At 43.2% G+C, this 12,490-nt stretch overlaps 1 protein-coding gene across 1 annotated transcript in view; it reads right to left on the bottom strand.

Annotated features, from left to right (window-relative positions):
- Positions 1-1,196: 1,196 nt before the first annotated feature.
- Positions 1,197-12,490, bottom strand: part of LOC117487241 (multimerin-2-like) — a 25,325-nt gene continuing 14,031 nt past the window's right edge. The window contains 8 exon segments of the mRNA XM_034135919.1: positions 1,197-1,612; positions 1,614-1,830; positions 2,238-2,690; positions 3,686-4,022; positions 5,284-5,742; positions 6,786-7,004; positions 7,384-7,781; positions 12,200-12,490. The exon segment at positions 12,200-12,490 is cut by the window's right edge and continues 330 nt beyond it. Of these exon segments, the coding sequence (XP_033991810.1) occupies positions 1,426-1,612; positions 1,614-1,830; positions 2,238-2,690; positions 3,686-4,022; positions 5,284-5,742; positions 6,786-7,004; positions 7,384-7,781; positions 12,200-12,490 (2,561 nt within the window). The 3' untranslated portion in view covers positions 1,197-1,425.

Genomic DNA, 12,490 nt, shown 5'->3' with positions numbered 1-12,490 from the left:
TTATGTAAATTAAAGATTCCCTTTAGAGACAGGATATGATTGCTTTTACAGACATGTTTAACCTTTCTGAGGCAGCAGCTGATCTGTGGTCAGACTAATGAAGAAGGTCAATATATTAATCTGGACTTCAGGTTAAAATGACACTGCAGACTCAACCAGAGTCAGGACGTTAGCCTAGCTTGGCATGAAGACTGTAAGCAGATGGCCTGGCTCTGTACAAAGTTAAAAAATATATTACACCTCTTAAATCCACATTGGTTCCCACCACAATGTAGATTTTGGATTATCGCAGAAAATAAGATCTTCAGCAGGATAAACTCCACATATTAACACCACTGTATGATTTTTGAAGTAAAAAGCAAACGTTAGGTTATAAACTACAGCAAGGTCACATGACTTCACGTCACAACCACTAAGATAAAGGCAGCTAATGTTGGGCGTGATGACGTCTAGTCGTAGAAAACATCAGATCTTATAACCAAAAACCATTTACTTCCAGATTGGGAAACAGGAAGTGCTAAATTGCTGACTCATATCAGGGATTTTTGACTCATTCCCACATGATTTTTTGATCAATGTTGCCTTAAAGGTTTGGTATTTGAATCTTGTACAATAAAGTATCTCTTTGGTCCCCAGCGCACTCAAGTGGTGAAGTGCCGCAAAATCACTTAAATACATGATGTACAAAAACCTCCTGAAACTGTTTTCGGATACACACTTTAAAGGTCACCTATTATGCAAAATCCACTTCTTCATGTCTCTTCTACATCAACATGTGTCCCCTCTTCTTCATGTCTCTTCTACATCAACATGTGTCCCCTCTTCTTCATGTCTCTTCTACATCAACATGTGTCCCCTCTGTGTAAAGAGACTCTGAAAGTTTCAGGAACAAAGATTCTCTCTCTTTTTGTCCTGAGCCATTTATATAAAAACCTGTCTGAAAATGAGCTGATCAGATTTTGGCCACTTAGTGATGTCATAACGATTTTTTGGCTTGTGTAACCATTAGCCAATCAGCAACCAAGGTAACCCCCCCCCCCACCTTATCACCTGAATCTCCTCCTAGAGCACCATTGAGTTCTTTGTAACCAAATCTCTCTCAGAGGGGCGTGGGGAGGGGCTCCTTATTTTCATCTAAAGTAACAGACAGAGAATCAGCACTTTTGAAACAGGGCTGAAACAGAGGGGATTATGGGATGCTGCAATGATCTGTTTGGTGTTTCAGCCAAACACTTCAGAGACATGTTCTGTATATATCTGAGACCTGTAATATATTGATGAAAAACAGTATAATAGGGGACCTTTAAGTTGTTTTTGTACTGTATTAAACCTTATTTAAATTTGACGTTTTTTGAGATTTTGCAATTTAATCTCATTTTGTACAATAAAATCGATTTAAAAAAGTCTGTTTTGCCCACAGCGCCCTCAGGTGGTTTGGTGCAGCAGCAGCACGTTGAACACGGTGTCCCTTGACTCCCTCAACGATCCTTCTTTTATCTCCAGCCTCACCTCCTCCCCCCTCCTCAGAGGCAGGACCACCGCACCGGTGACGGGCCCCTCTGTGCCCCCCCCTCGTCGACGGAGGGACATCGGCACCCCCCCTGCCCCCCCCCCTCCTCAGCATCACTTGTGTGGGTCCAGGTCTCAGGTCCAGGGTGAGGGAGAACAGGTAGACCCCGCTCAGAGGAGCCGTGAAGACGCCGCTGTCGGAGTAAACCTGATCGCGGTTTAAGGACGTTTCAAACACGAGGACGCTGGAAACGCTGCGAGGAGATCCGGCCACGATCAGCAGGGAGGCCCCCGAGAGGCTGGAGGGGACCGGGGCCACAACTGGAGAGGAGACAGAGTCTGGTTTAAATTAAATACAACAAGAGAAACATTCAAGGATTCAAGGATTCAAGGATTTTATTGTCACTTGTACATAGCTACAGTGTAGTTATGACGGTCACAGGCTCCTCCTCCAACAGTGCAACACAATAAAACAGATAAAATAGTGCAAGTAAACAAACACTGAAATAATACGAAAAAAGGCAGAGTTGGAGCGGAGCCAAAGACACGGCAGCCACCGGCGCCATCTTGCTACATAGATCTGATACAAGAAATAATCATACTGACAGATCTTTTATGGGAGAATACCTTCATTTTTTTATATTTATGACATTCAACATTAGGATTTTTGATACTTTACTGACTTTATTTAACCGACTATATTATGATGTTATGTCTCTTCCTCTCACCTGAGTCTTCCCTCCTGCTCCTCTCGTGTCCTCCCCTCCTCCTCTCCTTCCTCCCCTGTTTCTCCTTCAGCAGACGCCACAGCTGGTCGAGCTGCAGCGATGCGTCGGAGCTCATCAACACATCAGCGTTACTGAACACGTTCTTGAAGACCTTCAGGTGCTCCTCCAGGCCTCTCCTCAGCCACTGCACCTCCGCCTGCAGTTTGGCCTCCACACCAGCGGGGGGCGCCTCCCTTTCCTCCTGCAGGCTGAGCAGCTTTAACCCCAGCTCCTCCACCCTCTGCTCCAGCTTCCACAGGTCTCCCCCGTCCCCCCCGGGCTGCAGGAGGAGCTGCTGACGCTCGCGGGCTGCAGATCCTGAGCTGCTCCTCATGTCAGGGAGGGGGTGTGAGGATGAGGAGGATGAGGAAGATGATGAAGGCTGGTCGGCAGACGGTACCTCCTCTCTGTCTCCTGGGAGCAGAAGAGACAAATACATGAGTCCAAAGCTGCATCCCGTGTTGCTTAACGTGCATCCACTTTTCCCTCACTTTTTTCCTTGCGTCTTAGTACATCACACAGTGATACACGGAGAGACACAATAAAACCACGATAAGAGAGGAAACAAGGCGATGTGTGTTAAAGGTCCCCTATTATACTGTTTTTCATCAATATATTATAGGTCTCAGATATATACAAAACATGTCTCTGAAGTGTTTGGCTCCAAACACCAAACAGATCACTGCAGCATCCCATAATCCCCTCTGTTTCAGCCCTGTTTCAAAAGTGCTGATTCTCTGTCTGTTACTTTAGATGAAAATAAGGAGCCCCTCCCCACGCCCCTCTGAGAGGTATTTGGTTACAAAGAACACAATGGTGCTCTAGGAGGAGATTCAGGTGATAAGGTGGGGGGGGGGGGGGGGGGGGGTTACCTTGGTTGGTGATTGGCTAATGGTTACACAAGACAAAACATCGTTATGACATAAAGTGGCCAAAATCTGATCAGCTCATTTTCAGACAGGTTTTTATATAAATGGATCAGGACAAAAAGAGAGAGAATCTTTGTTCCTGAAACTTTCAGAGTCTCTTTACACAGAGGGGACACATGTTGATGTAGAAGAGACGTGAAGAAGTGGATTTTGCATAATAGGTGACCTTTAAGAGCAAAGAGACGTCCTCAAGAATCAGCCTGCTGCTTCATATCTAAGAAATAAATAATCCCCAAATGCTGAAACTCATGGTACTTGTACTTTACTTTGATATTTCCATCTTCTGCTTCTTTACACTTCTGCTCAACTACTTTTTACTGCACTATGTTTATATGACAAGGAAACATACTCCCTCTACAGGAAAGGGAACACCACAAAAAGCATAATAGGGCCTCTTTGAGCACAATAATTATGTTTGTTGTTATTGATGCATAAATGATGTTTAGTCGGTAAAGACTGCCCTTGATTAAACGCTCCCACCTGGTTTGCTCTTCCCTCCCAGCTGCTCCTGCAGGACCCTCAGCTGCTCCTTCAAGGATGGGATTGAATGTGCCTCCTGGTCCTGGACGGGCCACTCCAGGAACTCCATCACCTCCTCCCCCAGCAGGAGCTCCAGGACGTCGCTGTGTCTGATGGCGTCCGTCAGCAGAGACTTGAAGGAGGCGGCGAGACGCTGCTGCTCCTCGTCCAGCCGCTCGTCCTCCTCCTGCAGCGCGGACACCTCCGTCTGCGTCTCCGTCAACAAGCTCCTGATCCGGGTCACGCTCACCTCCAGGGCCCGGCTGTGGATCTGCTCCGAGGACATGGACTCCTTCACCTGCAGCAACAGAGACAGATACATTTTTCATGTACTTTATAGTTTTTGCCCATTTTGCAGACAGTTAAATTGGAAATGAGAACAAAATAAATTCTGTTCGGAGGTCAGATTCAAACCCTGGTTGTTTACTAATAATGGAAAACTAACAATCAAAAAAAGATATCATAATAATTTAAAGGTCCCCTATTATACTGTTTTTCATCAATATATTATAGGTCTCGGATATATACAAAACATGTCTCTGAAGTGTTTGGCTCCAAACACCAAACAGATCATTGCAGCATCCCATAATCCCCTCTGTTTCAGCCCTGTTTCCAAAGTGCTGATTCTCTGTCTGTTACTTTAGATGAAAATAAGGAGCCCCTCCCCACGCCCCTCTGAGAGATATTTGGTTACAAAGAACACAATGGTGCTCTAGGAGGAGATTCAGGTGATAAGGGGGGGAGGGGGGTTACCTTGGTTGGTGATTGGCTAATGGTTACACAAGCCAAAAAAACATTATGACATCATAAAGTGGCCAAAATCTGATCAGCTCATTTTCAGACAGGTTTTTATATAAATGGATCAGGACAAAAAGAGAGAGAATCTTTGTTCCTGAAACTTTCAGAGTCTCTTTACACAGAGGGGACACATGTTGATGTAGAAGAGACATGAAGAAGAGGGGACACATGTTGATGTAGAAGAGACATGAAGAAGAGGGGACACATGTTGATGTAGAAGAGACATGAAGAAGAGGGGACACATGTTGATGTAGAAGAGACATGAAGAAGAGGGGACACATGTTGATGTAGAAGAGACATGAAGAAGAGGGGACACATGTTGATGTAGCAGAGACATGAAGAAGAGGGGACACATGTTGATGTAGAAGAGACATGAAGAAGAGGGGACACATGTTGATGTAGAAGAGACATGAAGAAGAGGGGACACATGTTGATGTAGAAGAGACATGAAGAAGAGGGGACACATGTTGATGTAGAAGAGACATGAAGAAGAGGGGACACATGTTGATGTAGAGGAGACATGAAGAAGAGGGGACACATGTTGATGTAGAAGAGACATGAAGAAGAGGGGACACATGTTGATGTAGCAGAGACATGAAGAAGAGGGGACACATGTTGATGTAGAAGAGACATGAAGAAGAGGGGACACATGCTGATGTAGAAGAGACGTGAAGAAGAGGGGACACATGTTGATGTATAAAAGACATGAACAAGTCGATGTTGCATAATAGGTGACCTTTATAGGAATGTATTTGTCCTACCTGTTGGAGGCCACGCTGCAGCGCCTCTACCGCCGGTCCCCAGTCCCCCCACCACTGCCCGGCCCCCACGCCACCCTCCTCCTCCAGGGCTACTCTGTTCTCATTGGCCAGCTCCGTCACATTAGCCACGCCCCTCTCCAGGCGGCGCACGGCGTCCTGCAGCCCTGTGCAGTCGCAGCCCGTGGTGGCGTTCTGTTTGTTGAAGACTATGAACAGGTAGTCCACGTCCAAGTTATTCTCTTGCAGCCTTGCCCCCTGCAGGCTGAGGTTTCCCTCCATCTCCCCGACCCGCCGCAGCACCGTCTCCCGCGCCGCCTCCACCTCCAGACCCGTCATCATGAACTTAACCTGCCCATCGCGAGCTGTCTGGTTGATGAGCGTCTCCAGATGCTTGTTTTTGCGCCACAGCTGCTGAATGCCGCCCGAGGCGGCCTCCATGTCCTCCAGCAGCCCCACAACCTACAGACAAACATTGAATCAACATTTATTAGCAGCAGAGGTGGGAAGTAGAGTACAAATAGGCTACTTTGTTACTGTTCTCAAGTACATTTTTCTGGTATCAGTACTTTACTCCACTACTTATTTTTCTGACGACTTTTTACTTTTACTTCTTACATTTTGAACCCAAATACCTGTACTTTCTACTTCTTACATTTTCCAAACAGGCTGGTTCCTTTAGTTTGAATGTGTGTTTGGTGGCGTGATCATTATTATTTAGAGTCATTGCGTGCCTATTGATTTGAACACGATCCGTGTATCCATCATTTCCTGGTCTTCTCTAAAGAAGAGGGACCAATGAAAACGTTGTCATGTTGCCGTTGTTCAGCATGGAAACATTCATTAGCTAACAATGACATTATTGTTCTATTAATATAAAGGGAGGTCAGGTACTCTTTAAAACAGCTGGTAGTTATGGGTACTTTTTACTTAAGTACATTTCAAAGCCCTTTTTACTTTTACTTGAGTAAAGAAGTTTAGTCAATACTTTCACCAGAGTATATTTTAAACACGAGTATCTGTACTTCTACTTGAGTGAAGGATACTTTTGCCATCTCTGTTTATTACCAGTTAGGTTTACACGTACGAGGAATTTGACTTGATGTCATGGTGCATACAAAAAAAATAACATTACAAAATATTTAAAATAATAAAGAATATAGTCAAATATAGCTGTATTTACATAGAAATAGAATGGAATAAAATGAAATAAAATATGGAATACAATCTGCAGTAATAAAAAAAGATAACAGATATTGTGTACATTGTGTGTATTGATGTCAGGTCATCTTGAAATCCTTTATTCTAAGTAATTTTGTCACTTTTATATCCGTTCTGCTATTTTTTACAGTCACCATCTACTGATTTGGGAAACATTTTCCATGACATCCATTCTCTATGACTTCCATTTTCTGACGCTCACAATTAATAGTTGGTTGGAGTCTTCGCTTCTTCAGATAGTAAGATTTGTTTTACATTTCCCACCATGCATTGCTGCGACTTACCTTCACCGTGTTGTTGACCACCATGTTGTCCAGGCGCTCGACGGCCTCCCAGAGCGCCGCCGTGTCTGAGGACTGCATCAGTGGGCGGCGGGTAGACATGGAGGGAGGAGGGGGGAGATCCTGTTCCTGGTCCTGGTCCTGGTCCAGGTCCTGGTCCAGGTCCAGGTCCTGGTCCAGCTTCAGCTCCGTCAGTGTGGCGTTCATGGCCTGTAGGCTGACCTGTGATCAGAGGCAATGAAGTAATTTGAGTATTAAATCATCTTTTAAACATTACAATTTTTTTTAAGACTTTATGAACATTAAAATAAAAGTGTGATTTCTCCCTTTATAGTAAGTAGAGTAAACAATATATTAATTAATTAAAAAAAGTGACAAAGCGATATACTGAAAATAATCAGTATTTATAGCCCTGATCCTTATTTATTTATTGTCTTTGTTTATTTTTGTTAATATCTTGACTGCTGCAGTACTTTACCTGTATTTTGATTTCCTCTTGATATATTAACTTTATGCACCAAACATTAACCTTCTAAGTGAATATCTTATTTGACAATAAATATCTTCATTCAGCTTGGAGCTGTCGCTGGGGTACACTGACCTGCAGCATCTTCTGGTTTCGCTTCAACTTCACGTCGATGTCCGTCTTAAAGTTGGTGAGGTTGTAGTGCAGCATTGCATGCTGGGAGTGCAGCCTGTGCTCCATGTGGCTCCGCTGGTCCTCTAACTGCCTCTGGACCTCCCTGATGTGATCCTCCAGTCTGGCCTCCAGGTGTTGCTCCGCGGTCTCGTCCAGCCCAGGGTTATATAGGGGCTCCGCCAGCATCTCGTCCCGCAGAGGGAGGCTCTTCAGCTGGGCCACGTCCCGGGCCAGGTCCCCCACCTGCCGGGTCAGAAGCTCCAGGGAGCGGTTGAAGCCCTGGAGGAGCGGCTGCAGCTGGGACAGGATCAGCGCCACCATTTGGGGGGTGGAGGGGGTGGAGGGGGCATCCAGCTCATCTACAACCAGAATAAAAACTAATTAATACACATTTCATCATGCTAATTACACGGATAGTTACTTATTTTCTATCAACCAGTCTTTTAACACTGCAAAACCGTTACCGTGTTCCATTCAGTGTTTACTATTTTCTCTCTTCTTCTGCTGATTTCTCTGATGTGTCTTTTAATCACTTTCCTACTCTTACGCTGTTTTCTCTTTCTGGTTTTTGTTTGGTTTTCTTTACTTGGAATATGTTCAGCAAGCAGGTATCGGAAGTTTCTGGCTCTCCAAATATATATAAATAAATATTCAAAAAGTATTTCATGAAAAAAATCTACTGCAGACAAAAATAGTATGAATGGACTGTGGTTACCTTTACTTATTATATTATAACTGAATGTGTCTGCTTTATAGGTCACTGGTTTGTTGTCAATTACAACCTTAGTTCTCTGCATTTTTGTTTGCGTCCTGTTGTTCCCGTTCCTGGATCGAGTCCATTTTATTTCTATCTTGGACTTCTGACCTATTGTACTCTGAATTATTTCGGCATTTTTTGCCAGTTATTTATTTTTTAACTGCTCTAAATCATCTTTTTGTACCTTGTTACATTAGTCTGTTCTCCGGTATTCTGCATATATCAACCACAAAAAGCAGGAGAGCAGAGGATTAACTATTGAAAGACTATTATAGATTTTAAAGAGTTATCTTACTCATGCTCTTAACTTTTACTTCCTACGACCTGTTCTTAATTTAGTTTGTCCTAAATACAGCCCTGCTCTGGGGAACCACTCAAATTACAATTTGCTAAAAACTCAAAAAAGTTTTTTGTCCAATAATTTCCAAAATAAACTTCCTCCCCAGTTTTAAGCCCCCAGAGTCATGCATACATTTAGCTTGCTGTATTTTTGTTTGACAAGGTCTACATGTAAAGTCACCATATTAGGATTCCTCCTTGAAACTTGATGAATAACGTATTTCTAATTCTGATTTGTATACACACACCCACACTCACAAAAAAACGAAACTAATCCTCACACACTCCCTGCTGATTCATGGCTCTCACGGGACCCGTAGTTTGTGGCTCTAAAAATGCTTTCCTAACTGGGAATATAAACACAGCACAGCCCTCCACCTGGAAAACACTAAAACAGCACCAAGGTTTCCAAAAACACTGATGTTGATGAGTTTCCATCAGGACAGACAGTCAGATATTAGATATATTCATCTCTGTTTGTGTGTTTGAGTGTTGGACTACCTGGAGGCATACTCCCAACAAAAAAAAAAAACGAAGTCATACAAAAACCCTGAGAGGCAAATAAGGACAAAAACAATTTGTTGACCAATTTTCTAAGTTTGATAGTTTTATCCCCCGTTTTTTTCACATGTAAAATAGTTTGGTAAAAAGGATAATTTGTTGTTTTTCTTTTAGTAACAATTTTTCTGTGGAAACTGTGTTTTTTATCAGGTGAAATTATCTTTTTATGTGTTTGTGGTTGTAATACTCATTTTGGCCACAAGAGGCTAAAGTGCAGCACTAACCCATGTTCTGAAAAACAAAAATGATCCATATTACATTTTATTGCATGCCCCCTAAGTGGACATATATATACTCATGTAAGTTGGATACGGTATGTGAAAAAAGATTACCTTGTTTCCACAGATGACAAAATAAGACAAACTTAGAAGAATTATCCTGGCAAAACCTTTTTCAATAAATACATCATAAACTTGAAAAGAAATGCAGGCAATCTGTTCCAAAACTATTCAGATCAAACTGAAATCACCAGATTTTTTTTCTCACTTGTCACTTTTGCATTTTCAGACAGATTTGGACGGGGTTAGGAATGTATCATGGAACTCAGGGGTCCCCACTGGTACAGGAAAACAAACAAAAGTGTGTATTTGCCTCAGGTCACTGCTGTCACTCTGGAGACACAGTCCAGAGACAGACACACACACACACACACACACACACACACACACACACACACACACACACACACACACACACACACACACACACACACACACACACACACACACACACACACACACACACACACACACACACACACACACACACACTTTCATCACAACCTGTTTTCATTACGACACACCAAACCCTACCACATGCTGCAGGGTCTTGAGGTCAAAGGTTGCAGTACAGTGAGGCCACACTGAAACTGGATGTTCCAGGTCAGTAGGTGTGTGTGTGTGTGTGTGTGTGTGTGTGTGTGTGTGTGTGTGTGTGTGTGTGTGTGTGTGTGTGTGTGAGTGTGTGTGTGTGTGTTTTGAAATCCGACAGACCCTGGTCAGCTGGCAGTGCTTCTATCTAATGACTGTCAGTGTGATTTACGGAGCCGAAGCACAGTCCACTTCCTGCTCTGACAGAACGACGTGTGCTGCACAACCGTGGCTCTGTTTTCTTCTTCTGGCGTTTTGTTGTAAATGTCACGATTTAAAAAAGGTAAGACGATACTTTAATGAGACACGTGGGGAAACAGAGACAACAAACAGTGGAGGAGACGGGAAACCTCAGTGACCCTCGCCTGGTTTGTCCACTAAAAGGAGACTTCGGGTGAGGTTGAATGAGGTCTTTCTCCATATCAGTGTATTACCAGCAGGAAGAAAAGCAATGCACTGCTGTGGGCCTATTTTAGGCACCTAAAAATGTATCTCTGAGTTTAAGTGAACACTATTTTTAGAATATTTTCACCACTTAACATTGCTATCAGACAAACCTTTCCAATTCTATTTTTGTTTCAAAGCCACCAGACTCCATTGACAATAACAGTCATTTTACCTTGAAGATAGACAGGAGTTGATGGTGTATCACCAACTGGTTAGTTAGTTTGGGTTATTGTGTGAATTTGGTGAATCTGAACTAACTGTTTAAACTACAGTACCAAAGTCACACAAAAGCACAAACAAACTAACTTGTTGAGTCAGTGATACATTAGCAACTCCTGTGTCCTGCAACGTACACATTACTGATTTTGTCAATGTAGTTTGGTGGAGAAATATTCTAAATATTGCCTTTTATAAACCCTTTTTTTTTTAAACAACAGAACACAATATTCTCACACTTTATGATCTCTTCAAAGCCACCAAAGTCACAAAATAACATCATCTATATAACTGATTGAGGCAGCAATGGACCAGCATCTCCTGAAAATCTGTGAGGTAAAATTGCTGTTTTTGTGAATGAAGTTGGTGAAAGATTTTCCAAATATAGCGTTCTGTAAATCCCTTTTTTAACGTAGAAACATCCAAACTATCCCTTTAAGAGCACAATTATGCTTAAGTATTTATAGAAAATACCTACATCTAGAAAACTGACTTTGAGGGACAGATTGAGCTGTTAAAATAAAAACTAAATCTGCAATATTTTCCTTTAAGGATGATGTAATGTTGGCTGGTGAGAGTGAGGTCACAGGTCAGAGAGAAAACAGAGCATTGTGGGAACATCAGAGCAGACCAATCCCAAACAAGGCTCATACAGGACGGATGTGTGTGTGTGTGTGTGTGTGTGTGTGTGTGTGTGTGTGTGGTGTGTGTGTGTGTGTGTGTGTGAGTGTATGTGTGTGTGTGTGTGTGTGTGTGTGTGTGTGTGTGTGTGTGTGTGCGCGTGCGTGCGTGTGTGTGCGTGTGTGAGGGTTTGAGTGACGTAATACACATTTTGGTCGGGTTACATAAAGTGACATCTTAAAGTTCCCCCCAATCACACACACAGACACACACACACACACACACCACACACACACACACACACACACACACACACACACACACACACACACACACAGACACACACACACACACACACACACACACACACACACACACACACACACACACACACACACACACACACACACACACACACACACCACACACAGGATATCCTCTGAAGGAAGTGTGTGTCTGTGTGACCTCCTGGAGCCGAGGAGTGACGACATAGAAAGACAACATACTACATTATCAGATGTGGAGGAAGTATTCAGATACTGTACTGCAGTATCAGTATGTATTTATATAATAATGTATTTAAAGTATTAAATACCCCAGGCTGTGACTGTTAAACTAATATATATTATATATTTAGGTTATTATCAATCATTAATTAATGTATGAGTGTAGATCTGAAGGGCTGAAGATCAGAAGGTTGAGAGTTCAAATCCCGCCTGGAACACCACCACCAGTGTGCCCTTGCCCTGGTGCTTCAGTTACTCCAGGGAGAATGTCCCTGTAATTGGTCATTTACCAGGAACCCTTAACTAACATGTTTTGTAGCCTGACCTTCCTCTTTCTGTATGCTGTACCATGTGAGCTATGTACCATGTATGTTCATAAATAAAAACTTTAATGACAAAAAAAAAAGTGTATTTCAATACAATTCAATGTAATTTTTACCAATCCATTCAAAAACACTCACCAGGGCGGAGGTGTTCTGGCTCCCTGTGATGGTTGAGGTTACTTGGGTCTGTGGTGGGGGGTGAGGTGTGGTTCTGGTCCAGCTGGGGGGGCGTGGTGCTGTCGGTCTGTTGGTCCTGTTTGTCATACAGGTCTTGGAGGTCCTGCGGGTCCTGGAGGTCCTGGTCTTTCTGGTTTTCCCGGTTGTCCTGGTGATACTGGTTTTCTTGCGGCTTTTGGTAGTCCTGGTCCACCGGGGGGGGCGTGGTGCTGTTGGTCTGTTGGTCCTGTTTATCATACAGGTCCTGGAGGT

Source organism: Trematomus bernacchii, unplaced genomic scaffold, assembly GCF_902827165.1.
Source record: "Trematomus bernacchii unplaced genomic scaffold, fTreBer1.1, whole genome shotgun sequence".
NCBI classification, from domain to species: domain Eukaryota; kingdom Metazoa; phylum Chordata; class Actinopteri; order Perciformes; family Nototheniidae; genus Trematomus; species Trematomus bernacchii.
The sequence above is the reverse complement of the archived record's forward strand: the minus strand, read 5'-3'. Positions and strand labels throughout refer to the sequence as shown.